The 26,952-nt window shown below is 52.8% G+C and overlaps 1 protein-coding gene across 1 annotated transcript; it reads right to left on the reverse strand.

Moving 5' to 3' along the window:
* Positions 1-5,247: 5,247 nt before the first annotated feature.
* Positions 5,248-26,952, reverse strand: Cacnb1 (calcium voltage-gated channel auxiliary subunit beta 1). Its single transcript, XM_050157087.1, has 14 exons — positions 26,679-26,952; positions 24,051-24,137; positions 21,064-21,183; positions 17,318-17,440; positions 16,677-16,813; positions 16,393-16,469; positions 15,879-16,033; positions 14,874-14,954; positions 14,370-14,428; positions 14,104-14,213; positions 13,841-13,992; positions 9,279-9,374; positions 8,705-8,890; positions 5,248-7,031 (listed from the first exon to the last, which is right to left on the reverse strand). Exons 1-14 carry the CDS (start codon positions 26,760-26,762, stop codon positions 6,570-6,572), a joined length of 1,929 nt encoding a protein of 642 aa, XP_050013044.1. The 5' UTR covers positions 26,763-26,952; the 3' UTR covers positions 5,248-6,569.

Raw genomic sequence — 26,952 nt, forward strand, 5'->3', positions numbered from 1 at the left:
GTACCTGTGTATATGTACCTTCGGAAGCCAGAAAAGGTACTCAGATCCCAACTTGGATACTCAGAACCCAACTCAGGTTCTCTGGAAGAGCAGCGAGGAGTGCTTTTAATTGCTGAAGCATCTCTCCAGCTCCTAATTGCATGTTATTAAGTTTCCCCATTTTGTGTTAGGTGACATTCATAGCTATTCTTGGCTACATAAATTGCATGCAGCCAGCCTACAGATCACAGGTTGGACATGCCTAAAATCACAATAATGGCTGAAGAGATGACTCGGTAGTTAAGGCATTGCTGCTCTTCCAGAGGACCCAAATTCCGTTCCCAGCATCCACATCAGACAGATCACAACTCTCTGTTGACTCCAGGGCCAGGGGGTTTGGCGCTTCTGGCCTCTACTGACACCTGCACATACCCACATGTGCGCACGCGCGCAAACACACACACACATGCATATAATTAAAAATATAAGTAAAAATTTTAGTGACTAGGTGACTAGGTGTGGGGGCGCACGCCTTTAATCCCAGCACTCAGGAGGTAGAAGCAGGTGGATCTCTGTGAGTTTAGAGGCCAGCCTGGTCTACAGAGCAAGTTCTAGGACAGCCAGGGTTGCACAGAAAACAAAACAAAAAAAAAAACATAAATTCATAATAATGTCCAGCAGCTTCACGGATCACATTCTAGCTTTCGTCAGGGCTCCAGCTGGTTCATTAGTAGGGAGTTTCCTGGGCCCAGGCAAAGTGGGGTCCCCTAGGAAAGAACAGGAGTCTCTTATTCTTGTGGGTACCCCTGGTCAATTTCTGGAAAAATCAGTTGTTTCTGCAATCCATTGACAAACAAACTTCTCTGGCAGTTTACCAAGGTTGGAAGTCTGAAGACAAGATCATCCCGCCCAGTGGCCCTATGGAGGGGAGGAGTCAGGGGTCATAGCATAAATTGTAATCCCAGCACGGGGAAGGCTGAGCTGGGAGGATCTGGAGTCAAAGCCCAGCATGGGCTCCTAGTGAGAGTGTCTCAAAAAACACCAACCAACCTCTCAGCCCAGGAGAAAACGTCTTTTTACTTGTTGATCTTTTTCGGTTTGTTTTCTCAAAGACCATCAATATGTGATCTGTCACCTAGGCTGACTTCAGACTTCTGGATTCCAGCAATCCTCCTGCCTCGACCTTTTAAGTGGCTGACCCACAGGCTCCAGCAGTGGGCAGTGGGCAGACCCAACAGAGGGTGACATGGGTCACAAGGGAAACAGCAGGTCCAGGAGGAGGGGAGGGGATATGTTGTTTGTGAACCTCACAACTTGGGGAAAACCCAGAAAATCCAAAGAGAAGTGGAAAAGGTAAGTTGACCTCATGCTGAGAAACTCAGATTCCTGGACTCCACGGTTTTCTCTGGCCCTGAGAAAACTGGAGATTTTTGATAGTCTTCTCCCAGACTGTAAATCAAGGCAGACTCCAGGAGAGTGGCTCCAGTCAGCTCTCCCATCAACACACCCTGGAAGGGGCCTCCTCCAGCCCCTCCTCCAGCTCTTTACTAAGGCAGCCACCCTTCAGCTGGTCTTTCTGTCTCTGCTGTGCTCGGGCCCTCCCCCTCCTCATGCCCTGCCAACCTGTCTTAAGGACACACATGGTCACTGACTGCCATTCCATAAGCTTTCAATGACCCTCTGCTGCCCGCTGTGGCTCTCAAGGGCTTCCACAAGCAGCCCCTGCCTGTCTTTGCTGCTGCCCCCACCATGTTCTGCATCTGCTGGTTCTCACTCAGATAGGCCCAGATCTTTTCCAGATCTTCCCAAACGTGCCCGTGCTTTGCGGTCTCTTCTACCTCGAATGCTCTGGAAGGGAAACATCTGAAAGCCTTCAGCTGCATTGCTCCATCGCCACCACTTTCTGCCTCTGGCTTGGTTCTGCTGCTACATAGACCTCTCCCTCTTTGGGGTCTGTAGATTGGAAGCCTGTTTCCTTTCATTGTCTGTGAGTCCTGTGGAGCTTGAATCCTGTTCACTGGCGTATGACCCCCTCCTGACCTCGTCCAATGCCTGGCATATGATTAAGGAAGAGAAGTCACTGGGTTGCATTAGAATGAGATAAACTATAGCCTGGGGAATGCCAGCTAGAGTATTAAAAAGTAACACGGGCTGACGGTGATGGCTCACACCTTTAATCCCAGCACTCAGGAGGTAGAAGTAGGTAAATCTCTGGGAGTTTGAGATCAGCCTCGCCTACAGAGCAAGCTCCAGGACAGCCCGGGGCTGTTACATAAAAAAAGCCCTGTCTTGGAAAAAAAAAAAAAAAAGTAAAATGGGCACCAGTGTAAGAGACATAAGGAAAGCTGGGACATTTGTAGTGAGCAAAGCAAAACAGATGCAAGCCCTGGAAGCCGGGCAGTAACCTCCAGAGGCTCACCCAGGCACATATAACAAACTTCATCCCTCTCTACTTGGTGGCCAGAGTTAAAATGATACCCAACCGACCACCACAGAGCACACAGTCCATCTGGGTTGATTCCATTTCAGCCCTAGGGAGGGAGCTGGTGTTGAGTCTGTGAGACTTGACTGGGGCACAGAGGGTATCTGGAGAATCAGCGATGTTGTGGTCCTGGGGGAGAAAGGCTTCCTGCTTTGTCACCCAATTGCAGAATTGAAAGTGACCTTCTGCAAGCACATTAAGTAAACAGGTAAGAAGAGCTCCCTTGGGGGCAGCAGAGATGACTCCGTTTGGGGTCGAGCACGGCTTGCTGCTCTTCTAGAGGAACAGAATTTGGTTCCTAGCATCCATGTAGGTCAAAGGATCCAGCATCCTCTTCTGGCCTCCACAGCATTTACAGACCCGCCTCTCTGAGGCTTTATTTAGAAGGGAGCCTAGGGAGACTTCACCAAGAAATCCGCTACAGGAGCTAAAACAAGACTTAGGATATTAGACTGGAACCATAGTCCCATCCTAGGTCAAAGCGGCCTCAGCTCAGCCCAGTTTCAGAATAGTGAACGTTAGGGCAAAATGGGATCCACGGCTTTCCCACTGCAGCTTACTGGGGCAGCATCCACCAGAGATGGAAGCAGCTAGTCAGAGAAGCAGCGAAGGAAAGGGCCGGTTAGGAAGGGCCCCCCTGCCTCTGCTTCTGAGTCCTGGGAGTGATGGTGGTAGCAACGCTGACAGACATCATGGCTGTTACAATCCTCACGTGGTGACAACCACCAGCTTGCTGACTGAGCAACCATACAGAACCGTGGTTACCTAGAAACCACGCTTTCTCTCCATTTCTATTATCTATGCCGCTAGAAATGGCCACCTCTAAGTTCTGAGCAAATGTAACTGTAGGCAAAAGGTACCCAGAGGACATCAGAGCATGTTGACACCTGCTTCCTCCTCCTCAACCCCCTGGCCCCAACTCTCTCTAAAGCCTGGGCTTCCTGGAACAGAAGAATTAGTTGAACTTGGGGGTCACAGGCACCACAAAATTCAATATCTGTGGGGGCTGGTGAAGTCACACTTGGTGACTCCCAATTTTCTCACCTGTAAGTTCCCTCTAGCCATCAGTGCCTCCCACTGTGGCCTGGGTTAAACCTTCCTTTCAACCTGCAGTACTGTCTGCAGGGAAGGCTATGGGATGCACACCGCACCTCTGTCTTGCCATAGCCACTTACACTCCTTCAATTTTTGCATTAGCTTCAGAACAAAACTCAGACACCTTAGCAGAACATAAAGCCTACTGCGACTTGCTCCTGCCAGGCCCCCTCTGGCCACCAGCTGACACCACACTTTGTTAATCAGGTGCCACTAGCATGTCATGCTTGTCCCCTCTTCCTCTGCATTGAGAATTTCCTCCCACTTCTCTGTCTAAGCTAAGCTAACCTGTTCCCAGATTTCAAACCTTCTCTGACCTCCCCAGCTAAGTAAATGGTACTCCTAGAACTAAATGTTCCCCACAGCAAGAAACTCAGGGTGCTATCTGTGGTTGCCATTTTGATCTGTACCCGCCATGTTGGAGGTCTTTAATAACTGCTGGTTCCATAGCTAAACACAGCAGTGAACAATCAGAAAGGTGGGGGAGAGGGGAGCGCAAGGTTCTCAGCAACTCTACTACAAATTCCCCAAGGGACGCTGGCATTGGCCTGCCCCGATCCTGTCCTTGTGATCTGCTGGAACATCAAGGGTCTGCTGTCATTCTGCACACTTGAGCACTCTGGACAGAAGCACTTAGGTGGAGGACCCAGACAATCAAGTCCTCTAGAGCCATCACCTCAGAGACTGGACCTGGCAGGGTGGGGAAGCCCGCAGGTGCTGTGTGAAGCAGGATATGGGTGACAGCCCACATCCTGCCAGCTGGCGATGGTGGAGGGGCCCGCCACCTGCTTGTGTTCTCCTCACACGTCTCAGGGGACTGGTCACTACCACCTCTTCATAGAAGCAGATAGCCTTCCCAGCTCTGAAACTGGTTCTCAGGACCCACATGGTGGCACTTGTGTAACCCTGTGATCCCAGCATTCAGGAGGCTGAGACAGGAGAATTGCTATGAGTCCCCCCTCAACTACTTGAATTCCTGGTCAGTCTGGGTTCCATAGCAAACTCTGTCACAAAATAAATAAAATATTCTGGCATGGAGGCTCACACACACCTGTGATCCCAGCATCTGGGGAAGCTGAAGTAATTCCAGGCCAACTTGAACTCCAAGTGAGCCTTGTCTACAGTGTGAGACCCTGTCTGAGGGGTGGAGGGTGCGGGGATACAAAACCCAAAAACTGGTTGCTGAAGGCATGATGACACATGCCTTTAAACTTGGCACTCAAAAGCAAGGCAGACAAACCTGTTAGTTCCAGTAGGGAAAAAAAATCCCAGAGGAGCTGAAGGTCACCCCTTCCTGCGTGAGGTGGGTTACTAGGGCAGTGGAAGTCAAAGAAGAAAGGAAAAAAGAAAAGAAAAAGCGCGTGTGTCTTTAAGATGTGAACCAGGGGGTCTGGAGCCCACCCACTGAGCCACACACCAATTAGCATCACCCCCACCCACCTCTAGGGGAAGAAACGGGGAAGACATAAGCTTGTGGCTGAATAAGGACCCTTGCAGACAATTCAGAACCAGCAAAAGGAATACTAGCTCTCTTCTGGCCCAATCCCGGGCACAGCTTTCTTGCTCCTCCTTCGCGTCCCCTCAGGTCCTCAGCTCCCACTACCGAGGGCCAGTGAGGCTGCAAGGCTGATTACGTGTGGTGGCAACAAAGAAACAGGCTCAGGAGGTGGCCGCAAAGGACAGGACTGCGGTTTTATATGTGGCAAAATATCTCTCCTAGAGGAGTACAGACAAAAAGACAGACAGACGGGCACAGGACAAGACAGGGAGCGAAAGGTTGGGCAGTGGTATCTTCTAACCTGTAAGTGGAAGCTGCACCCCGCCCCCAGGTGGAGGGGTGGGACATTGGCACAGGTGGCGAGACAGGCGTGAGGTGCCCATCCCTGAGGTGGGCAGCTGGGCAGGGCCCAGTCCTCGTTGGCACAATCGGCTCTCTCTGGACCAGCTGTGATGCTGGGGAGGGGTGGGGCTGCTGGACTATAGGGATGCTGAGGCTAAGTGGTACCCCAAGGGAGAGGGGCTACCAGGACCTCTTCGGGAAAGTGGACACTGGGAAAGGACAGGACCACAAGAGGCAAATACAGAGAAGCAGCAGCAACCAAGGCCCCTAGGGAGACCCAAGGTTCTCAGGCAGCTCCTGGAAGATGGTCACCTCTTGGGCACCAACCCACAGAGCCTCTCCCCTGGGGCCTCAGGGTGAAGGAGCAGTTTTTTTGGTTTAGAATGAGGTGGACCAAAATATTCATGGTCTCCACACCCAGGAGGCACGGAGATGTGGGGCTCAGATGCAGAGGGCCCCTCTCTTCCGATGGCAGCAGGCAGGGGATGCTGTAGACAAAGCTCATTCCTGGGGGAGGCAAGGGCTGGGATATGGGGGTGGGAGGGCAGCATCTTGATTTGCTCATTCCTCAAGGTTCTAGGCCCTGGGCTCCTGCCATGACCATGGAGGGCAGAGTGCACGACTGTCAGCTTCCACCGGTCCCTGCTCCCCAGGGCAAGCTCCACATGGGTTTCCAAGCTGTGTCTCTCACCCACCAGAGGATGCTGCTAGGAAACCAGGTTATGGGATGGACATGGTGGGGGGACCCTGGGTCTGGAGTTTGGGGGAGATTCAGCGGCCTCTCTCTTCAGGAAAAGCACCCAACCTTTCCCAAATACCCCTATGTTGGTAAAAGAAGCCCCACCCCCACCCCTTGTAGGACCTTCACTTACAGCCCCGAGTAGAAAGAGTTAAGGAAGTGCACCTTTTCTCTGGGAGGGAGAGAGCCCCCTAAGATGGGGAAAGGGGGCACTTCGGAAAGTAGGTATTCCCCCATCCACCCACAGCAGTTAGGGAAGGACCTACAGCTGGGGGTTTAGGGCCTCCCAGGAGTTGGGATGATAACCACCAAAGGCATCTAAAAATGAGGGACACAGCGCCCCCTAGAGGCAAGATACATCTCGGGTGGTGCGCCCCTCTTCTCTCCCTTCCCCGGGCTCAGAGCCTTTCCTCTCCCAACGCTGCCCCTGCCTCTCAGCGGATGTAGACGCCTTGTCCCCAACCCTCCAGCTCATTCTTATTGCGCCCCAGAACCGGCCCACCACCCTCCGCACAGTAGCGGGCCTTATTCCGGCCCCGGTTCCGGTTGTCGGTCATCTCCTCCTCATAGTCTTCCTCCTCTTCCCAGGAACCCTGCCGGGCTGGTGGTGTGCCTCCCCCTGCAGGGTCTCCGGGGCCTGGGCCCTCTGAGGGGTCCGTCTCCATGTCCACACACGAGTCTCCCGGCTCCGTGTAGGCAGAGTTTCGGCTGCCGGGGGTGTCAGCATCAAACGTGTCTTGGCGGGACAGTGCCCGCAGGGTGCCTGCCCGGCCAGGTGGGTGGTTGCTGGGGTAATGGCCCGGGGGCTGGCCCAGCTCCCCGGGGTACTCGTGCACGCTGGCGTGCTCCCCAGTGGCCCGGTCCAGCGGTTGGTCCCCGGAAGCAAGGTAGGGTCCCTGGTTAGCAGACAGACGGCACGCACCATGCAGAACAGGCAGGGATGAGAAAAACACAACAAAGCAAGGCAGGTTAGTGATGGTGCCAAGACACCAGCCTGGCTCCTGGAGGCGCTGGCTCTAGGGGAGGGGCACCCAGGACCAGAGCGGTTGGCTCTAGAGCTCAGCCTGAGGGCAGGCCACAGGGCATTTGCTCAGACCATCTGCTCCTATAGCAGCCCGAGGGCACCCACTTCATCTGATCATGAACTCTCCTGGTAACCATGGTTAAGGAGCCCTGAATAATTAGTCACCGGTTCCTCAGAGCATGTTATTAATGCTTTCCTGGGTTAATCATCGTTAACAGCTCATTAGTATTGCCACTCATTAGCAGTTACTTGGGTTAGTCAATCCTCCAATTTTTTAAATACACTGAGATGTCAGCTCCAACGCACTGACCCCAGCTTCCTCTGCCCACACTAGACCTCAGTCACAGGCTTCCAGAACCCCACACTTCTGCCATTCCTCACATAAACGAGTCTCCAAGGTTGATGGGATTCCTCTCCTGCCCCCTACAGCGGACTCAGAGCAGCCTATTAAAAACAGCTGATTCCACGTCTCCGCCCCCATCTCCCCATCCACAGCCCAATGCCCTGTCACCAGTGGTGACAGCTCCTGCCATCTCGAGCTGTGTGGCTAAGCAAATGACCCCCTCTCTGCAGCCACCGCTTCCTGGGTAGAGCGTGATGGGAGACAGACTGCAGCACCACGTTTCCAAACGGCTTCCTGGAGCTGCTCTATGGCAGAGCAGGGAGAGCAAAGTGCTTCTGAGGTCCCTGAGGCAGGGAAGGGAGGCCAGGCCCCCAGCTCGCCAGGAGTAGATCCAGGATGGCTCAGCTTCACTGAACAAGTGGGCTCTGTTGCTGAAAACGCACTTGAGATGCAGCAGTCTGAAATGACTTCATGGTGTTCTGGCTCTAATCCAGACCATACACTTAATGGTGTGGGCAAGAGATGGGCTGTGGCTCCGTGGGAGGAGAGCCTTTCCTGGACTCTGTTCCCTGGGAGACGGTGGGAGGCCCAGCTTTGCACATAGATGCTGCAGGACTGAGGGTGCTGGGGAGGGGCAAGTTCTCTGGACTCTGTTAGATCTAAAGTGCTGGGAGCTGTAGTGCTAGCTTGTAATTCCAGCACCCAGGAGGCTGAAGCAGGAGGACTGCCTCAAGTCTGGAACACTGGGAAATTCAGGCCAGCTACTGCCAGAATGAAACTGTTTTCAAAAACCACCACCAACAAAAAAGACAAGAATGTCGAGTCCAATAAACAAGCCTATTGGTCTTCCTCAGATTTTCTTCCTAGTTCCTGGACTTATAAGGGTTCCCATCAGGTCTCAGATCCAACAGGCAGCAGATGCAGTCCTAAGGGACCAGTTCCAGGGAGGCAGCACCAGCCAGTCCCCAGTCCCACCAAAAACCACAGACACCAGAGGCTGCCGCTCACCACGTTTTTTACAAAATAAAACTCTTCCCTTCCTTCCCCATGTTCCCTGCACTCCAGGATGGGAGGGAAGACCGGAGAGACACCGGCTACATGGCGTGCTCCTGCGGCTGGGCCACCGCGTCGCCTCCCTGCGGTGAGGCCTCCAGCCCGCCCCAGAAGCTGAGATTTCTCCTGAGCGAGGTGAGCACCTGTACCTGGAGGTTGGAGACGGGGGCAGGGCTGGCAGCCAGAGCTGCGGTAGCCATGGTGCGATTCAGCAACGGATTGGGTGGCGTGCTGCTGGGCGGGTGTGTGGCCTTCCAGTAGGCTTCCAAGTACTCGGCCAGGTGCTCGCAGGCATCTTCCAATTGGTTCTCGTCCAGTATTATGTCAAACATTTCCTGTGGAGGTGGGGTTAGGGGCGGGGCTGGGATGAGCGGGGGCGTGTCCAAGGGTTGAAGGTGTGGCCTGGGTGCAGTGGGTGGAGTCAAGGGGTTGAAGGACAAGGTTAAAAGGCCTCTGGAGTGGTGCAAGGAAAGGACACTCAGTCCTACAAAGGACTGAACTGCAGATCTCAGCCCAAACTCCCTCGAATTCTAGGAATGAGGAAAACACGGCTTGGCTCCGCACTAAGGAGTGTTTGAGCCATTTGCCCACCAGCCAACCCTCTTTATCCAAGGACCAGTCTAAACCCAAAGACCTATCCCAGGAGCTGTCTTCCATGCAGGCTGAAGGAAAGAGGAGAACCCAAATGCACACCCCATCCCACCCCCCAGTCTGAGCACTCACGGGGGGACACTGGGCCAGCTTCTCTGAGGCTGCTATTTGGACATTGAGGTGTTTGGATTGAGATTTCCCTCTGGATTTGATGAGCCTTTGCAGTACCTGGTTGGGGAAAAGAGAGGGAGCTAGAAGGACACAGGCAATGAACCAAGTCTAAAAGGCAGATTCCGGTTGGAGCCAGTGGGAAACTGAAGTCAGATCAGTGGAATGTTCCATGATTCTCTGCCCTGAGCACCTCTGCCAGAATGATCTCACAAGCTCTATGTCCACCACACAAGGCTCAGGCTCAAGGCTACAGGCAAGACACAGACACACACACACTCACTCTCTCATACACACAAACACACTCACTTTCATACACACACATGCACGCATACTCTCATACATACACACACCTTGTCTACAGGTTATACACACACACACACACACACACACACCCCTTGTCTACAGGTTATACACACACACACACACACACACACACACCCCTTGTCTACAGGTTATACACACACACACACCCCTTGTCTACAGGTTATACACACATACACACACACACACACACACACCCCTTGTCTACAGGTTATACACACACACACACACTAGTATCCCCCTCTTGTCATCCGTCAGGGAGGAACTCCTTGTTGGATACTAGCACTGTTTGGAGTTTCTTTTCGAGGTGAGGGCTTGCAGTGTCACCAGGCTGACATCCAACAGGTCCTGGGTACCGGGATTGGCTGCCTCTTGCCTAGTCTCCTGAGTAGCTGGCACATGCCACACTCTACCTGGTTGTTCCTGTGCTTCTTTACGTGATCAGTTTAGTCCTCCCAATACTAAATCCAGCCACGGAAAAACATCAGATTCAAACTGGGAAATGGTACACAACATGGTTGGCCTATACTGCTGCAAATGTCATCGTCATAAAAATCTAAAGAAAGCGGAAGAACTACTCAACATTAAAAGCACGACCTACACCAGGCAGAGGTGGCGCTCGCCTTTAATCCCAGCACGTGGGAGGCAGAGGCAGGCGGATCTCTGAGTCTGAGTTCAGCCTGGTCTACAGAGCAAGTTCCAGGACAGCCAGGGCTACACAGAGAAACCCTGTTTAGGAAAAAAAAATGTGACCCTGGTTGGCCTCCTGGTTACGGAAAATGGTATCATAAGACGGAGTATGGGGGCAATTAAGAAAGGCATGATGCTGGAGTAAATAGAATAAAGGCATAAGATTTTTTTGTTAAGTGTGTGCTGAGACCTGAATCCAGGGTTCATACATACCAAACTTACAATCTATTAAAAATAAAATTGAAAGGCCAGGGTAGTGGCAAATGCCTTTAGTCCCAGCACTCAAGAGGCAGAGACAGGGGGATCTCTATAGTTCAGAGCCAACCTGATCTACATAGTGAGTTCCAGGCCAGTCAGGGCTGCATAGTGTGAAACCCCATCTCAAACAAAACAAAAATAAACCAAAATAAAATTGGAGCTGGGCAGAATGGCACAGCCTATCATCCCAGGACTCTGGGATCAAATGCAGGAGGGTCTGGGGATTGCGGCCAGACATGGCTACATAATGAAAATGAGAATAAAGATTAATTGATTGAAATAAAATAGAATTAGACTAGAGGTATAGCCTACTGGCTCAGCACTTGCTTTGCACTCACAAGACTCTGGGTTTGATTTCGAGCAGTGAAAAACTGAAATGAAATGAAGGCAGGAGGTGAATCAGGCAGATAAATCCAGGAGCAGGCTGGTAGCTCAGCTGAAGTGCTTGCCTCCCAAGTCTCAAGACCTGATTGCCAACCAACCAGCATAAAAGGTTGAGCATGGAGGTGTGGGCTTATAATTCTAGTGCTGGGGGCTGAAGACAATGGATCCCCAGGGCCAGTCAACCTAGTCTACCAGACCCTGTCTCAAAAAATGACACTGAAGGCCGGGCGGTGGTGGCGCACGCCTTTAATCCCAGCACTTGGGAGGCAGAGGCAGGCGGATCTCTGTGAGTTCGAGACCAGCCTGGTCTACAAGAGCTAGTGCCAGGACAGGCTCCAAAGCCACAGAGAAACCCTGTCTCGAAAAACCAAAAAAAAAAAAAAAAAAAAAAATGACACTGGAGGCTGTCCTCTGGCCTACACACACACACATACACACACACACACATGCACACACACACCAACACACACATGCACACACGCACACACACAGCTGCACTTACACAAGAAGTTCAGTGTCATCCTTGGTACACAGTGAGTTCAAGGCTAGCCTGGGAAACAGGAGACACCATCTCAAAACAAACAAACACAACAGCTGGGTGGTGGCGCATGCCTTTAATCCCAGCACTCGGGAGGCAGAGATCTCTGTGAGTTCGAGGCCAGCCTGGTCTACAAGAGCTAGTTCCAGGATCGTCTCCAAAGCTACAGAGAAATCCTATTTCAAAAAGCCAAAAACACAATACAACGAAGCAAAAAGCCAGAGTATGGTGACGCATGCCAGCATATGCTTGAAATCCTAAGCACTTGGGAAACAGAGAAACAGAGTCAAGCAGATCAGTGAACTGGAGGCCAGAACAGACTACATGAGATCCTGTTTCAAAACTGAAAACAAGGCTAACAGAAAGAATATGGTACCTTGGTAGGCAGCAGGCTACCTTTCTTTCTGCATAATCAATCCACTAACTAAGTTTTTACAATAATCACTGAAGCGTGACTAGGTAGAAGGTGGGGAAACTAGGACACAGAGATGATGGAAGACTTGTCAGGGGAACACAGTGATGCCAAGTAGGAAGCCCAGGCACTTGGAGTCCACGCCCACAACCCCAGTAGAGGAAATGGAATCTCTTTTACATTCTAGGCCACGGAATGTTTTGCATCCATCACCTCATTTGATCTTTCCAAACTCTGCCCTCAAGTATGTAAATCCCACCATGCCAGTTATTTCATTAGGGACGGGGGACTAAAGGTCAACACAATGGCACAGGCTTTCTAGCTCCCAGGACACTGCAAAGGTGACAGTCGCTACTGCAGCTGCCACCAGTAACTGAATTGTGCAATGGGCCTCGAAATCTCTGAGCTTCAGAGAGCCAGGTGTGGTGACCTACACCTAACCCAGCCCTGGAGAGACTGAGGCAGGAGGATTGTAAAGTCAAGGCCAGCCTAGGCTACGTGTGACCCTGCCTATTAATTAATTAAGTTAAAAATTAAGAACAAGGTGAGTGGTGGTGGTGCATGCCTTTAATCCCAGAAGTAGACCAGGCTGAGTTTGAGTTCAGCCTGGTCTACAGAGCGAGTTCCAGGACAGCCAGAGCTGCACAGAGAGACCCTGCCTCAAACAAAACAAAACAAAAACAAAACAAAACCTTCACCTAAATTCCTCTTCCATGTTTCTCACGTCCCCACTAACATCTAGAAGGGGAAGTTCATGGAGCCATTGTGATGTCACACATATGAATCCCAGTACCTGGTAATCAAGAGCAGAGGAGGCAAGTTCAAGCTACACAGGGAGACCCTGTCTTGAAAAACAAAAAGACTGAAGAGATGGCTCAGTGGTTAAGAGCAGTACTGCACCAGGTGGTGGCACACATGCCTTTGAGCCCAGTACCACAGAGGCAGGCAGATCTCTGTGAGTTCAAGGCCAGCCTGCTCTACAGAGCTAGTTATAGAACAGCCAGGGCTACTCAGAGTAACTGTCTTGAAAAATAGAAATAAAATAATTTTTTTAAAGATTTATTTATTTATTATGTATACAACATTCTGCCTCCATATATGCCCGCATGCCAGAAGAGGGCACCAGATCTCATTACAGATGGTTGTGAGCCACATGTGGTTGCTGGGAATTGAACTCAGGACCTCTGGAAGAGCAGCCAGTGCTCTTAACCACTGAGCCATCTCTCTAGCCCTAAAATAAAAATTTTTAAATTTTTAAAAAAGATAATGCATTGCACTTGCAGGTTTAATTGATTCCTGGCATCCAGGTGGGACAAGTCACAGCCACCTGAGACTCCAGTTCCAGAGAGAAGCCTACGCCATGGGCCGCCAGGGCATCTGTACTCACGTGCACACACCCACATACAGATACATGATTAAAAAGAAAAAAAATTAAAGGAGAAAGGAAAGAAGGAGAAAGCTCACAGAGGACAACGTGATGAAAACGAAACCAGCCTCCCTGCCAATATCCTCTGTATCAAAGTTCACGCGACCACAGTTACAGCAGAACAGGCCTGACCTAACTTTCCCATGACCACATAACTGGGTGGCACGGGAACAAACTACACTACATTCTTTCATTTTTTAGATCCAATGATGGATCAAAAGAGTGGAGATGAGACTGGCCTGTGTAACCCTAATAAAATTTATAATATTGAATACACAGAAGGTACAGACACTTTTCTTGACCACTTTCCATCCATATTAGATTGTGTAGTCCCAACAGCCACATGAATGTCACAGAGACGGAACTAAGGCTGAGGGTGGGGTGGGGCTGGAGATGGTCAGCCTATCAGAATCAGCAGAGTAAACCACGCAGCCCCACTCCGGAACATTCCTTGTAGACCGTGTCTACCGTTAGAAGCGGTCTCCTGCACCCACCTTGGGAGATGTGATCTTGATGTAAACAATGATGGGGGCCAGCGAAGTTTTAGAGAGCTGCGCTGGGTGGTTAATGGTGTCCGCGTCCAGGGCCACCAGCTGCAAGGTCCGGGCCAGCTCGAAGATCCTCTCAATCTCACTCTGTACCTCAGCTGGCGCGTGGAGTAGGGGAGAGAATCGTAAGGCATCCCCAGGAGGCGGGGGAGGGGAAGACATCCCACCCACCCTGCCAGGCCGGGAGGGGGAGAGTAGAGGCAGCTCACCCAGACTGGAGCGTGTGTTGGAGCGCTCTATGATAATGTGTTTGCTGGGGTTGTTGAGGACTGAGCGCTTGGCCAGGGAGATGTCAGCCGTTACCCGAGTGATGGAAATCCTGAAGGACCAGGCAGGGAGGAGGTCAGGGGTTGGGTGGGCAAGAACACACATACTGTCCTTGCACAGGTTGCGGGCCTGCTGCTACCCTTGTCTCTAAGTGCCTCCAGGCACCGTGTTCATCCCTACGTGGACGGTGGGAATCTCAGGGTCTCACCTGCCATCAAACCGATGCTTCAGGAAGTCAAACAATGCCTTCTGCATCATGTCTGTTACCTGTCATTGTGGGGGTGGGGTGGGGATTGGAGGGGAAGAGAGAAGTCAGGCTCTGAACCCCCGAGAGGGCATTCACCCTTTCTACCTTCTTTCAAAATTCTTGAGATGTAGGGCGGGCCTTTTTAAGAGAGGTGGGATCCTCCCCTGGGGCCTCCAATGCACCCTGAGCCCCACTGGTCTAATATATGGCATCTCTAAGAAGGCTCTTAAGAGCTTCCCTTGGGAGACTGGGCCCTCCTGAGTGGCCTTCCCTAGGGTCAGCCCCCTCTGAGGGTTTTCTCTGATGGGATATGGGCTTTGGGGACACAGGATCTTTGGAGATCTTTTTATGCACTCTGGAGGTCTGGGCCCATCTGAAGGAAGGGAACATGGGATCTCTGGAGATCTTTCTATGCACTCTGGAGGTCTGGGCCCATCTGGTGCACAAGTCTTTTAGAGCTCCTACCTCATAGCCCTTGAGCGACGGTCCCACCAGGATGATGGGCCTCATGGAAGGCACCACGTCATAGGGGGGCACATGCTCTGTCTAGGAGGGAAGCAGGGAAGGGAAACCCCAGAGTAGAGATGGCATCAGCCCCTCTCCCCAAGTCTCCAGGCTCCCACATGCAGCTTTTCCTCCCTTTGACCCCAAAACCCAGATGCAGGTGTCATGGGATGGGGAGGAATGGCTGGGAAGGACCAGGAGGGAAGATAAAGGGAGAAAGATGTGGGGATGGGTGTTAGAAGGTCCCCCAGCTCATCCCAGGGTGGGACAGACACAGAAAGCTGTTATACTCACCGACTTCTGCTTCTGTTTGGCTGGGTCCAGAGATTGCCAGGAGGGGGAAGGGAAGGAGAGAGGGGAAGGCACCAGGCAGGGGTAGAAGGCCAGGACGGAGCCAGGACAGAAAGAGGGAGCAAGAGAGTGGGTAGACGAGGAAAAATAACAGGCATGCGTGTTAGTGACAGACAGAGCCAGAGAGGGGATGGGACCCCGGGGCCAAGGGGAGCCAAAGGTGGCCTTGGAGGCTGGAGGCAGGACTGACAACCATCCCGTGGAATGGGGAATAGTGGCTCATGCCTCCTGCCCCCTTTAGCCTAGCTCTGGGAAGAGCTAGAAAAGATGGAAGCCCCTAACTCAGAGCCCACCCTCTGCTTCGTTGGCTATCTTCCTGGATATTTCAAGGTTCCTCTGAGGACTTGCTCTGCATCCATAGACCACCTGATACATCCACTCATAGAGCAGAAAAGGGGCTAATGAAGACCACCCTGTCCTTTGCAATCCTAGGAGTGGGGTTTTATAAAGAAAGGGATGGTCCCATCCTGCCCTGCCCCACCCCCTTTACACCCAGCTAGGCAGAAAGCCCTGACGCCCGAAGTAAAGACTGGACCACATCTGGGCCATTCCAGCCCCCTTCTTTGCCAAGAGTTGGGTCCTGACCTCCCCTCACAAGAAATCAGGCAGAATTACCTTCTTAAAGAAGGGGATGCGCTTGCCGTGGGGTGGCGGCGTGGTGACACTGCTCACGCTAGTCTTGGCGGAGCCACTCTGCTCCCCTAGCTCTGCCTCCTCATCCTCTAACTCTAGGGGGTCTAGCTCAAAGGCTAAGTTAGTCATTTCGTTACCTGGACCAGTCGGGAAGGAGGTGGAGGGATGAGCATGAAGATACAGTGCAGGACACAAGGATGGGACGGGGGAGAAAGAAAGAAGAGGTGAATGGAACGAGGCTAGGAGAATGAATGGGGGGGAGATGGAGGGCGGGGGGGGGGAGGCAGAGAGATGGAGCTACCACAGAGAGGGGACAGGAGAGACACAACTGGCTCAGCTTGTAGGATATCCTATCCTTGACGGAGAGGTACCACTGAATGTGTATGGGGGACTCAGAATTGGGGTACCTCCTATTGCAGGGAGGAGGGGCCACCCCTGTGGAGAGACCACCCCACGCAGGAAAAACTCCCTCCCCTGGGTTGCCGGCAGCTCTTACCACTGGCAGGGGGCGTGGGGCGGCGGGTGCCAGTCACCACGTCTCCCAGACTGGAACTGGAGTTGTCACCTGACTTGCTGTGTGGGCAGGGAAGCAAAGGAGCTGGTGAGCACGGGTGGGCGTGGGGCTGCAGGACTTTAGTTCTGACGCGGGGTGCATGCCTGGTACTTCTCCAACCCTCCTCTCCCATAAGGCTGCAGCAGGCAGCTCCGTGCCCTGTGCCCTGCGGACTCCTCTCTGCTGGCCTCTCCCAAGATAGTAAAGCCCCACCCCCAGGCAGACACCTGGAGCTGAGGCGGTTCTGGCGCAGGGTCTGTTCCTGTAGTAGGCGAAGGCTATCCAGTTTGACAGGGCTGGGGATGAAGCCAACCTCACAGCCTTCCTTCACCAGCCGTCCAATCCACCAGTCATTATTGTATTTCTGTGAACAAGAGACCAAGAGGGAGACTAGGTGGGACCTCCAGAGGGACCCTCCAGAGGGACCTCCAGGTGGCCGGCTCTGCCAGTAGATGGTTCCCTCAAACCACCCTCACCCTTGACCTCATCCTCTGATGAAAGTCTCCCAATTTCCAAGACAATGCCAAGACCAGGACCCTCCCCGAGCATGGACCACCATCTGCTAGAGGAGGGAAGAACACTTCCCCACACCACAGGAGAGCGCAGCAGGACTGAAAGCAGACACCTACACTGTCACTCCATCTCAGGACTCAACAAGTCACTCAACATCTTTGTGACCTAGGCATTGCCACCCATTAACCAATGAAAACTCAGAGGCTCAGCGAGGCAAGGGGATTTGCCTGAAGTTGCACAGCAGACTCAGCCCAGCTTGGCTCTGTTCAGCAGCTTTTCCCCACTAGACTTCCAAACACCCCTGGCATCCCTAGCCCATCCCCACCTCCCTCCAGGTGCCGAGTGTTTGGCCCACCTCCTTGATGTGCAGGAAGTCCTTGGGCTCAAAGGTGATGGCCACTCCCTGCACAGGCACCTCATCTCCCGGAGACGGATTGTAGCCAACATTTGTCCGGACAGCAAAAGCCACTGGTTTGGTCTAGAAGAGACACATGAGGTGGACGAAAGCAGGCTGTAGCCAAGCCGTGCCTTGCTTGACTGGGATAGTGACTGTGGCTGTTTGCTTGTAAATTATTCATTAAAATGTATGCTGAATGGATGGTGTGGTTTTCTGTAACTTTTTCAATAAAAGGCGGGGGGGGGGCACTGCAGAGATGGCTCATCGGGTAATGACGTTTATTGTACAAGCTTGGCAATCTGAGTTTGATCCCCAGAACATAAGTAGAGGTGGAGGAGAGAACAGACTTTACAAAGGTGTTCTGCCCTCCACACGTGTGCTGCAGCGTGCACATCCACACACAGACAGCATCATGTCCAAATACAAACAAGAGCACACACACTAGCTGAGTAAAAAGAAAAGAAAGAAAAAGTGGGATTCAGGGTTGGAGAGATGCTCAGCAGGTAGCGGTACCCGCCACCAAGTTTGACAGACACCTGAGTTTGATTCCCCAGGACTAATGTGGTGGGTGGAAGGAGAGACCCAGCTCCGGCAAGTTGTCTCCTGATCTCCACGTGCAGCATGGGTATAAGGTAATAAGGTATAAGGTAAATTTTAACATCTTTAAAAATGGAATCTAACACTGTTGCGGTGGAGGGGGCCTTGAGGAAATAGCAGAACCCCACAGCTGCCACTCGCCGTGGCCAGCAGGACCCCACAGCTGCCACTCGCCGAGGAAAGCAGGACCCCACAGCTGCCACTCGCCGTGGCCAGCAGGACCCCACAGCTGCCACTAGCCGTGGCCAGCAGGACCCCACAGCTGCCACTAGCCGTGGCCAGCAGGACCCCACAGCTGCCACTCGCCGTGGCCAGCAGGACCCCACAGCTGCCACTTGCCGTGGCCAGGCACAGTGCAAGCAGTCTCACTGGTCACCTCAGTTCTTCACAAAACCCTATGCTCTCGTGGAGAATTGTTTTATTCCACTTTGTTTATTTATTTCAAGATGCCAGGGCTCACGGCTGTAATCAAGCACTCAGGAGGCTGAAGCAGGAGGATGCCTCTGAATTTAGATCAGTCTCTTCAGGACAGCCTAGATTACAGGAAAAGGCTGCGCCTCAAAAACAAGTTTTCCATAAAACTTAGAACTGTTTTTAAAGATGTCTGCTGTTATTATTTTGTTTTGCAGGACGGGGATGAAACCGAGGCTTTGTCCACAAGGCAAGTGCCCGACTGCTGAGCCTCTTACACCCTCACCTCTATCTGTGTTTATTCCTAGTTTTTGTTTTACTTGTTTGTTTGTTTGTTTTTCAAAACAGGGTTTCTGTGTATAGCTTTGGGGCCTGTCCTGGAACTCTCTGTAGACTAGGGTGACTTTGAACTCACAGAGATCCACCTGCCTCTGCCTGAGATTAAAGCTGTGTGCCATCACCACCAGGCTTGGCTTACTTTTGATTTAGTTTAGTTTTTCTAAATTTGTGTGTGTGTGAGAGAGAGAGAGAGAGAGGGAGAGAAACAGGGAAAGATGTTTGTGAGCATGAGTGTGCACATGTCATAGCACTTATGTGGTCGGGAATCAATTCTCTCCTTCCACTGTGGGTCCCAGGAATTGGGCAGGCTTGACCAGCAAAGCTTTTTACTGACTGAGCAATCTGAGCAGTGCCCCACCCCATTTTTTCTTTTTCTTTTTTTCTTTTTTCTTTCCTTTCTCTCTTTCTAGACAAGGTCTCACGTAGTCTAGGCTAGCCCGGGATGACCTTGAACTTCTTCCTGGGGCCTCTACCTCCCAAGTGCTGGGATTACAGGCCCGGGCCACCATATCTGCTCTTATTGATCTGGGGATTGGACCTCACATATACTAGGCGAGCACTGTGCCAACTAAGCTACAGCCCCAGTCCAGACTGTCATTCATTCTTCTGGAGCTTTGGCCTTCTGACCAAACCTAAGGTGATCACTCATCCATTTTAACCAGCCTGTGATGTTCATAATATTTCTCGGCTCAGTGGTGATCAGAGGTTTCAAACACACTGACAGAAGAACCACCGTCACCACCACAGACATAGATGACAGCAGACAGCCCAAGGAGAACGAGGCCTTTAGGAGCTGGAGAGATGGCTCGGCAATGAAAATGATCTGGGTTGTTTCCCAGCACCTACACCAGGCGGCTCACAGTCGACTGTAACTCCAGCTCCAAGGGTCTGCTGCCTTCATCGGGCCTTTGTGAGCATCTGGACTTGCTTGGGAGACAGACATATGCATAAGTAAAAATAAATATTTTTTTTGGGGGGGGAGCAGTTTAAGATAGGGTTTCTCTGTATATTTTTCAAGCCTGTCCTGGAACTTGCTTTGTAGACCAAATTGGCATCGAACTCAGAGATCCACCTGCCTCTGCCTCCTGAGTGCTGGGATTAAAGGTGTGCGCCACCACTGCTCAGCTAAAAACAAATAAGTAAATCTTAAAGCTTGATGAGGTGGTGTACTTGGGCAGCAGAGACAGAGGGCTCTCTATGAGTTTGAGGCCAGCCTGGTATATATAGTTAGTTCCAGGTCAGCCAAAGCTATATAATAAGATTCTGATTCAAAACAAATAAATAAAGCAATCTTTTAAAAGATGCACACACTACAAACACATGTACACCCACACACAGGGCTACCATCAGCCATGTGTGTTGGCTCAGTCTGTAATTCCTCCTCTTGGGAGGCTGAGGAAGGAGGGCTGCTATAAATTCTGGGACATCCTGGGCTACGGAATAAGACCCTGTTTCAAACATTAAAGAAGAGCGAGCGCCAGTGAGATGGCTCAGCGTACAAAGGAGCCTGCCACCAAGCCTGACACCTGAACTGGGTTCATTGGTAGAAGTAGATAACTGCCCCCAAGTTGTCCTTTGACTTCCACACGTTCAGTACAGCATGGTTGGATGACCCCACAAAAAAATGGTGATTTTAAAACTGCAAAAACCCTCCTAAAAAAGGGCTGGGGATATAGCTCAGCGGTAGAGAACTCACCTGGAATGAATAAGGCCTTAGGTTCAATCTCGTGTGTGTGTGTGTGTGTGTGTGTGTGTGTGTGTGTGTTTAGGTATGAGTGTGTGGATATGTGTGTAGGTAGGTACAAATGTATAGGTGTATGTGTAGGTAGGTACAAGTGTGTAGATGTGTGTGTAGGTATGAGTGTGTTGGCAGGGGAATCAGGACTAGGTGTATTCTGAAGCCTGAAACAGAAACATCAGAAGTTCAAGGCAGCTATGGACCACCTAGGGAGACCCGCCTTCCAGAACAAACGACAGCCAGGGCTGGAATTCCAACCCAGTATGTTTGATGCTAGAAAATAGGTTTGTTTTCTAGTGTTGAGGATTGAACTTAGGACCTTGCATGAGCTAAGCAAGCACTCTTACCATTGAGCTACATTCCTAGCCCAGACAGAAAGAGTTCCCTCACTCATCAAGCTGTGTGGAATAGCAGCAGACACGCTGAATGCTGTCTGAGGAGGGGGCTATCACAGTCCATACTTTCTTCACAGGGGAAAGACACCATGAGGTCTGAGACAGACCTCTGCAAGTAACTGGTCCAAAACTTGACACTGGGTCTGCCCAGGCTCTCTTGGGATGGGAGGAGGGAAGGGGGTGAGGACAATGCCCACAAGCTCCCTTCTCTTCATCCGTCTCACCTTGGCTTTCTCAAGCTGGGCTAAAGCTTGGCGCTCTGCCTCCTTCCTTAAGGCTTCCCGGTCCTCCTCCAGAGATACATCAGAGTCAGATGGGCGGCTCGTGTAGGACTCTGCTGAGCCCTGAAAGCAGAAGGGGTCAGCTCAGGGCAGGTTCTGGCTCTTGGAAAGACATGGAGGTGCTACCCATCTTAAAGCCCCGAAGCCCCATCTGTCCAGCACAATGCCATAAGGCCTAGAAAGAGGTATTGTTAGGGAGAGGGGTCCAGAGATCAAGGTTTGCAGGCCTTTGGAATGAGTGTGACCCCAGGAAAGGTGACAAGAGCAAGCTAGGGGATTAAGGCAGGTCTAATGACAGCTGTTTGGGGTTTGGGAGGGGGTGGGAACCTGATAGGGCACAGCCCAAGGGAGGAGTGCCAGGAGATGAATCTAGCTCCTGGCTCCTCCTTCCTAGCTCTGCCCCCTGAATGGCTGAGTGAGAAGGCACAGCAGAAGCTCAATGCCACCCTTCCCAGGGACTGTAGTCACCTTCTTAGACCCGAATCCTCACTGTTGCCTGTGGGTGGCCTGTTGGAATGACAGGGCCACCAAAAATATTGCTTAAGGATCAGGGGAGCAAGACACATACTTTCCCTACCCCTCCAGCTGGGAATTTCTGAATAGAGCCACTCAGAGACAACCCCAGGCTCTCCTATGATTTTCAGGGCAGTACAGACAGGAGATGAAAGTGAAGGGCAGAACATGGAATAGCCTTTGCCCCTAGAATGCCAGGGTAAAGTCAGGTTGAGAAAACTGGGTGTGCCAGGAAGCCAGCTTGGACCACAGTCACCACCCTAGAGTACAAAGGACTCTAGTAGAGACACGTCTATATGTATGAGACACATGGAACCTGTACAGATGACATGGCACTGGTCATGAATGTGCAGACACGTGTGTGCATATTTGGGAATATAAAAAGTGTGCTTGAAAAGATGTACTCCATAGTATGTACCGGGTGTGGACAATCGAGTCACCAAGGGCAACCCTGAGGTCTATGTCCACAACAGTGGGAGATAAAGGATGGCAGAGAACAGGATGCGGGATTTGTTGTGACTTCTAGGGTGGTGGCAAGTCTGGGAGGGAATATGGGGAAGACTGGGATTACAGGGACAGGAGGGATCTGAGGGCAGGAAAGAGTCACCCAGCCGGGACTGTCCATTGGTTTGGCATGGAGAGAAGAGGCCAAGACCTACCTCTCCCCAAGCACCCCTGGCCATCAGTTGGTACTGGCATTACCTTTCTAGGGAAAAATCTGAGAATGGGGATTCACTGGAACAGAGTTGGGTGAGGGATTTGGAAAGAGACACAAAGCCTGGGGAAGGGAGAAGCAAAAGAACCTCCATTCTCCCGTTACACAGTCACCCAAAACAAGAATACAGATGGCCAGATAGACAGGGGGACAAGCAGAAAGGCACCCACTGACCCCAACAAACTTGCATATGCACGCACACACACACACGCACACACACATACACACAACCAGAAATGGGAGATCGGAAAGTCAGGAAGCAAGAAGATGGGCTAGAGAAAGGCCCTCCACCGCAATTTGAGGGTTTGTTCCCCCGCCCACCACCTGCCCCATCCCCAGCTCACCACTACCAGGGTCCGGCTGGGCACCTCCATCCCGGCGCCCTCAGTGCCCGGCCCTGCTGGCCTAGGGGTGGCCCACACAGCCCGTTCCCCCAGGAGCTCAGGTTACAAGTAGAGTTGCTACATGTGCAAACTGCTAGGGTATATTTAGCTCAGAGATGTGGCAAGGTCTGCCCCCCACTCCTGCCACCTACCGGGGGTAGGATTTGGGGAGCTAAGAGGAGGAAGAACAGAAGAACGGGAGGCTGTGGGGGTCTGACGCCCTTGGCTGGCAATGGGAAACTGAAGGCTCTTCCTGCCTTGAGTAACAATAAAAACACATCATCGTTCTGTCTAGACCTGGCCTTGGCCGCGTTCGCGTTCGGGAGCAGGGGGCAGAAGGAAGGATTACAGAAGGACTTCTGTCTGTCTGTGTGCTTCAGACACACTCAGGCCACCTCCCTTCAGTCTCTGGAACTAGGCCTGGGCTCACGTGCAAATCCTAGAGATAGAAGAATCCAAAAGAAAGTACTCGCTCCAGTCAGAGGTGATTCTGCCTACTACCACCTTCTCTAGCTCTCTCGGGGGCCCTAGTGGGGCTCACCTCAGGGGGTCCTCCTACCTGGTATCCTCTGCTCTCTCATGTTCTGCCTAACACACTGCTTTCCTTGTCTGATCCCAAGACCCTCTTGCCTTTTTTGGGTACCAGGCTTTGTTGAGATGTTCAGTAGTCATAGCAACCACATGCCTCCTCACTGCCTCTCCCCAGTCTAAGATGGCCTGGGGTTGAGGGAAGGGAGGAAAGTGGCAGTTTTCCCAGCTCAGTATGAGGGCCCAGGGAGCTACTGTCAGCACCCACTTCAGCTAGGGCTGCAGGCGAGAGCTCTCTAGAGTGAAACACCTCTTCTCCCATACTTTGCTCTCTCTCTCTGCATATTAAGGAGTCATATTTGGAAGTGGGGAGCACGTGTCTCTGACCCACACCTAACCGGGGCTCAGCAGCTCAGCTTATTGCCAAGCACCTGCCTCAGCCCCACCCTGTCACAGATTCTGGGGGAGGACATGGAAGCAGACAGCCGGCAGGGGGAGTGGGTGACAGCCCGAAGCAAGCCAGGAGGAGGCAGGCCAGGCTGTCCCTGAATGAGATGACGCAGGCAGGCAGGCAGGCAAGCAGCAGGGGCTGGTAGCTGGTGCTGGAGGAGGGGCTGGCGGGGGTGGGGGCTGAGGCAGTGGGTGCAGCTGACAGCACATCCAGGAGAGGTCACGGGGTGTCAGAGTGTTGTGGTGGTTCCTGGCAGGTGACAAAGGGTGCCTGGGGAAAGTCACAGGCCAGCCTGTACCAACCAGCTGCATCTCCCTCCCAAGCCACCATCCCCTGTTACCTGGCGGACGAAGCTGTTGGATGTTGTATCCGAGGATGTACTCCCATCTGATCTTTTGAACCGCCCTTTCCTCTTGCTATATTTGCCCTGGAGAGGTGGGGAAGGAACAAGAGGGAAATCAGAAAGACCTTTTCCAGTTCATCTCCTCCCAGGGCTGGTGCTACAGCTAACCCCAGCACTCTCTGCTCTGCCCCACCCCTCTCCCAGCTTCTCCTTCTAGAGATGGCCAGCCTGAAAGGAAAGAGGGTCTTCCTTTGCACTGACAGCGCCCAGATAACAGCCACCATGAGGAACCGTGCAAGAGCACCCAGGATGCACACACAGGGATCCCCAGATCGAGCCGAAGGCTGGGAAGCAGAGGGCCTGCAGAAAGGCAGGTTGTTAGGCAGCAAAGGTAATTAGATGCTGGCCAGGCTGCACCAGCCTCGGGGGAAGGGAGAGGCTGCCTGCAGTGCTGGGGGGCGGAGGAAGAGAGGGGGATGTCTTCTCCCCTGCGTTTGGAGCTGAAGCAGCAGAGTATGCTGTGCCCCCCCCCTCCGAGAGAGGAGGGAAAGCAACCCAGGGCCAGGCTTGGCTTTTCCCCTGAGCCCACCTCTTGTGCTTTCTGTTTTCCAGAGTAGGAAGGGTAAAGCACTCACTCAGCTCTCAAGAACCCAAAGCCTCATTTCTGGGGAAGGAAAAGAGGGAGGAGGCACACAACCGTGTCTGGAAAGTAAACATCCAACCTGTGGCCTGGCGCCTTGGGAGTAGCATCTTCCCACTCTCCCTGCAGCTTACCAGGCCCTTCTCTCAGCCGCTGTCCTCATAATCAGGGCTTACATTCCTCCCACCCATGCCCCTCTGCAGGGCACTAACCCTGCTCCATCAATCTAAAGGCCCCTTTGGCCCCACCCCAAGCTGAAACTAGGACTTAGTCCTGCCAGTCCCAGGTAAATGGCTAATCAGTTGATCTTGCTGGACTCTTAACTGGCGTGGGGGTTCAGCCTCATCTCTCAGATGCCAAAGGTATAGGCCAAGGCTTCAATTTCTCTGTTTCCTATAAGAGAGATGCTTCTTTGCTCTCTCGTTCTCCCCCCCACACCGCTTTTACACACACACACACACACACACACACACACACACACACACACACACACTTGGCCCTAGCCCAGTACAGAATGGGCAGGAAGCCTAAGAGCCCCTGCCCCCAGCCTCTATCCCAGACTTTCTTTGACCAAAGAACCTAGAGGAGCCTCAACCACACCGCAGGCTCTGGCTCCTGAGACCTAGTAACAAGGAGGCTGGATAGCCAGGCATAGTAATCACCACACTTCCAAAGTAGAGGTAGGAGGATCAGGAGTTCAAGGCCAGCCTGAACTACATAAGACCCTAACACACACACACACACACACACACACACACACACACAATGTACACACAAATAACAAGAATCTTCCATGACCCTCTTCCTTCTTCTTTCAGATTGGACATACAGCTAAACTAGCTGGAGGCTCCCTGCAAACCTAAGAGGACCCTGTCTGGAACCTCACTCTTCACAACACTACCCCGGCCCAGCTGAGCAAAGGGAGTGGCCTCCGGAGGGACAGAGGACAGCTGAAAGGAAGGCATCAGTCAGCTGCCTCCCAGGCTCCAAGGGGCCTGGGGTGAGGAGGGAGGTATTTTTAGGCCTGGCCTGACCCCCCCCCCACCCTATACACACCCATAACCACATCATGGGGCTCACAGTTGCTCCAGGCTGGCCACAGCAATACAAGAGTTAATGCTATCCTTGGAGAAGGACGAGGCCGAGAGAAATTCCCTGGCATGGCCACCACATACCCTGCTGGTCATTCTTTGGGGAGTTTCTATACCCAGGAATGCCCCTACCTGAGGGTAATGCAGGGGTACAGAAAAAGTGAGAATGCCAGCAGGCAGAGCCCCTCCCCCAGGTAAAACAGCTTCCTCCCCTCCAAAGACAGTGAGCTGGCACCCATCCAACTTTCCAAACTTTGGAGGCTCCCACCCCTTAGGGTGGGGGGAGGGGTAAGTCAATGTGGGTGTCGGGGGGTGGGGAGGGAAACATCCAAGAGAGGGATGGAGACCAGGTGACTAGGGGAGGGCCTCCCGGGGCTGATCCCTTCCCCACCTTCGAAAGCCAGCGGCTGAGCCTTCGAAGGCCTGTTGGCAACGCCCTCTGACCATCGTCTCTGCCGTCTCCCAGTCCTACCCCCACCCCACCCACACCCGCTAGCACCCCCAAACGTGCTCTGCGTCGCCCCCGTCGCCTGATTCGCTCTGCAGCCTCCCTCCAACTCCTCTTCTCAAGGCCTGGATTTCCCCCGCCCCCCATCAGCAACCCCGCTGTCAGCCCGCTGGAGCCTGTACCCCAGCAGCAGGGACCTGAACGCGGGGGAGACCGGGAGGCAAGGCTGACAGGCATCCCGCCCACCCTCTCTCCTCTCCGCAGGACCGCAGCCCAGCTCGGACCAATAGTCCATCGATCATTAAACCTTGAGAATAGGGGGTCGCGCAGACACCCCTCTTTCACCCACGCCGGGCATATAACCCTTTCCTTCCCGGGGCTTCCTGAGCCAACCCCAAGCTCCGCAGGAGCGGTTCCTTTCCCTCGAGCCCGACACCTCCCCTCACCTGTGGGCTAGGGTCGAAGACCTCCATGGGGATCTCCTGAGAAGGTGGGTAAGGGCCCCGGGACATGCCGCCCTTCTGGACCATGGAGAGGATCCTCCCGTCCGGCCGCCCGCCCGGCCCAGCCGGACGCTCTCAGCGCATGGGAGAGGCCGTTCAAGCCGAAAGCAGCGCGGCGTCGCGCAGCCAGCACCGGGTGCAGTCGCCCAGCAGGACCTGGAGCTGCACGCTCGCCGCCTTGCCGCCCTCCCGGCTCGCGCTCTCGTCTCTGCGGCCG

This window comes from Alexandromys fortis, unplaced genomic scaffold (assembly GCF_014885135.2).
Source record: "Alexandromys fortis isolate MF-2015 unplaced genomic scaffold, M_Fortis_MF-2015_v1.1 scaffold_31, whole genome shotgun sequence".
In the NCBI taxonomy this organism is placed as follows: Eukaryota; Metazoa; Chordata; class Mammalia; order Rodentia; family Cricetidae; genus Alexandromys; species Alexandromys fortis.

Excerpts from the sequence above, each read along its gene's own strand:
- Cacnb1 (XM_050157087.1), bottom strand. The coding sequence starts at position 26,762 with ATGGTCCAGAAGGGCGGCATGTCCCGGGGCCCTTACCCACCTTCTCAG. Across the intron at positions 24,138-26,678 it reads TCTTCGACCCTAGCCCACAG|GGCAAATATAGCAAGAGGAA; the intron begins GTGAGGGGAGGT and ends CCACCTCTCCAG. Across the intron at positions 21,184-24,050 it reads CCAACAGCTTCGTCCGCCAG|GGCTCAGCAGAGTCCTACAC; the intron begins GTAACAGGGGAT and ends TTCTGCTTTCAG.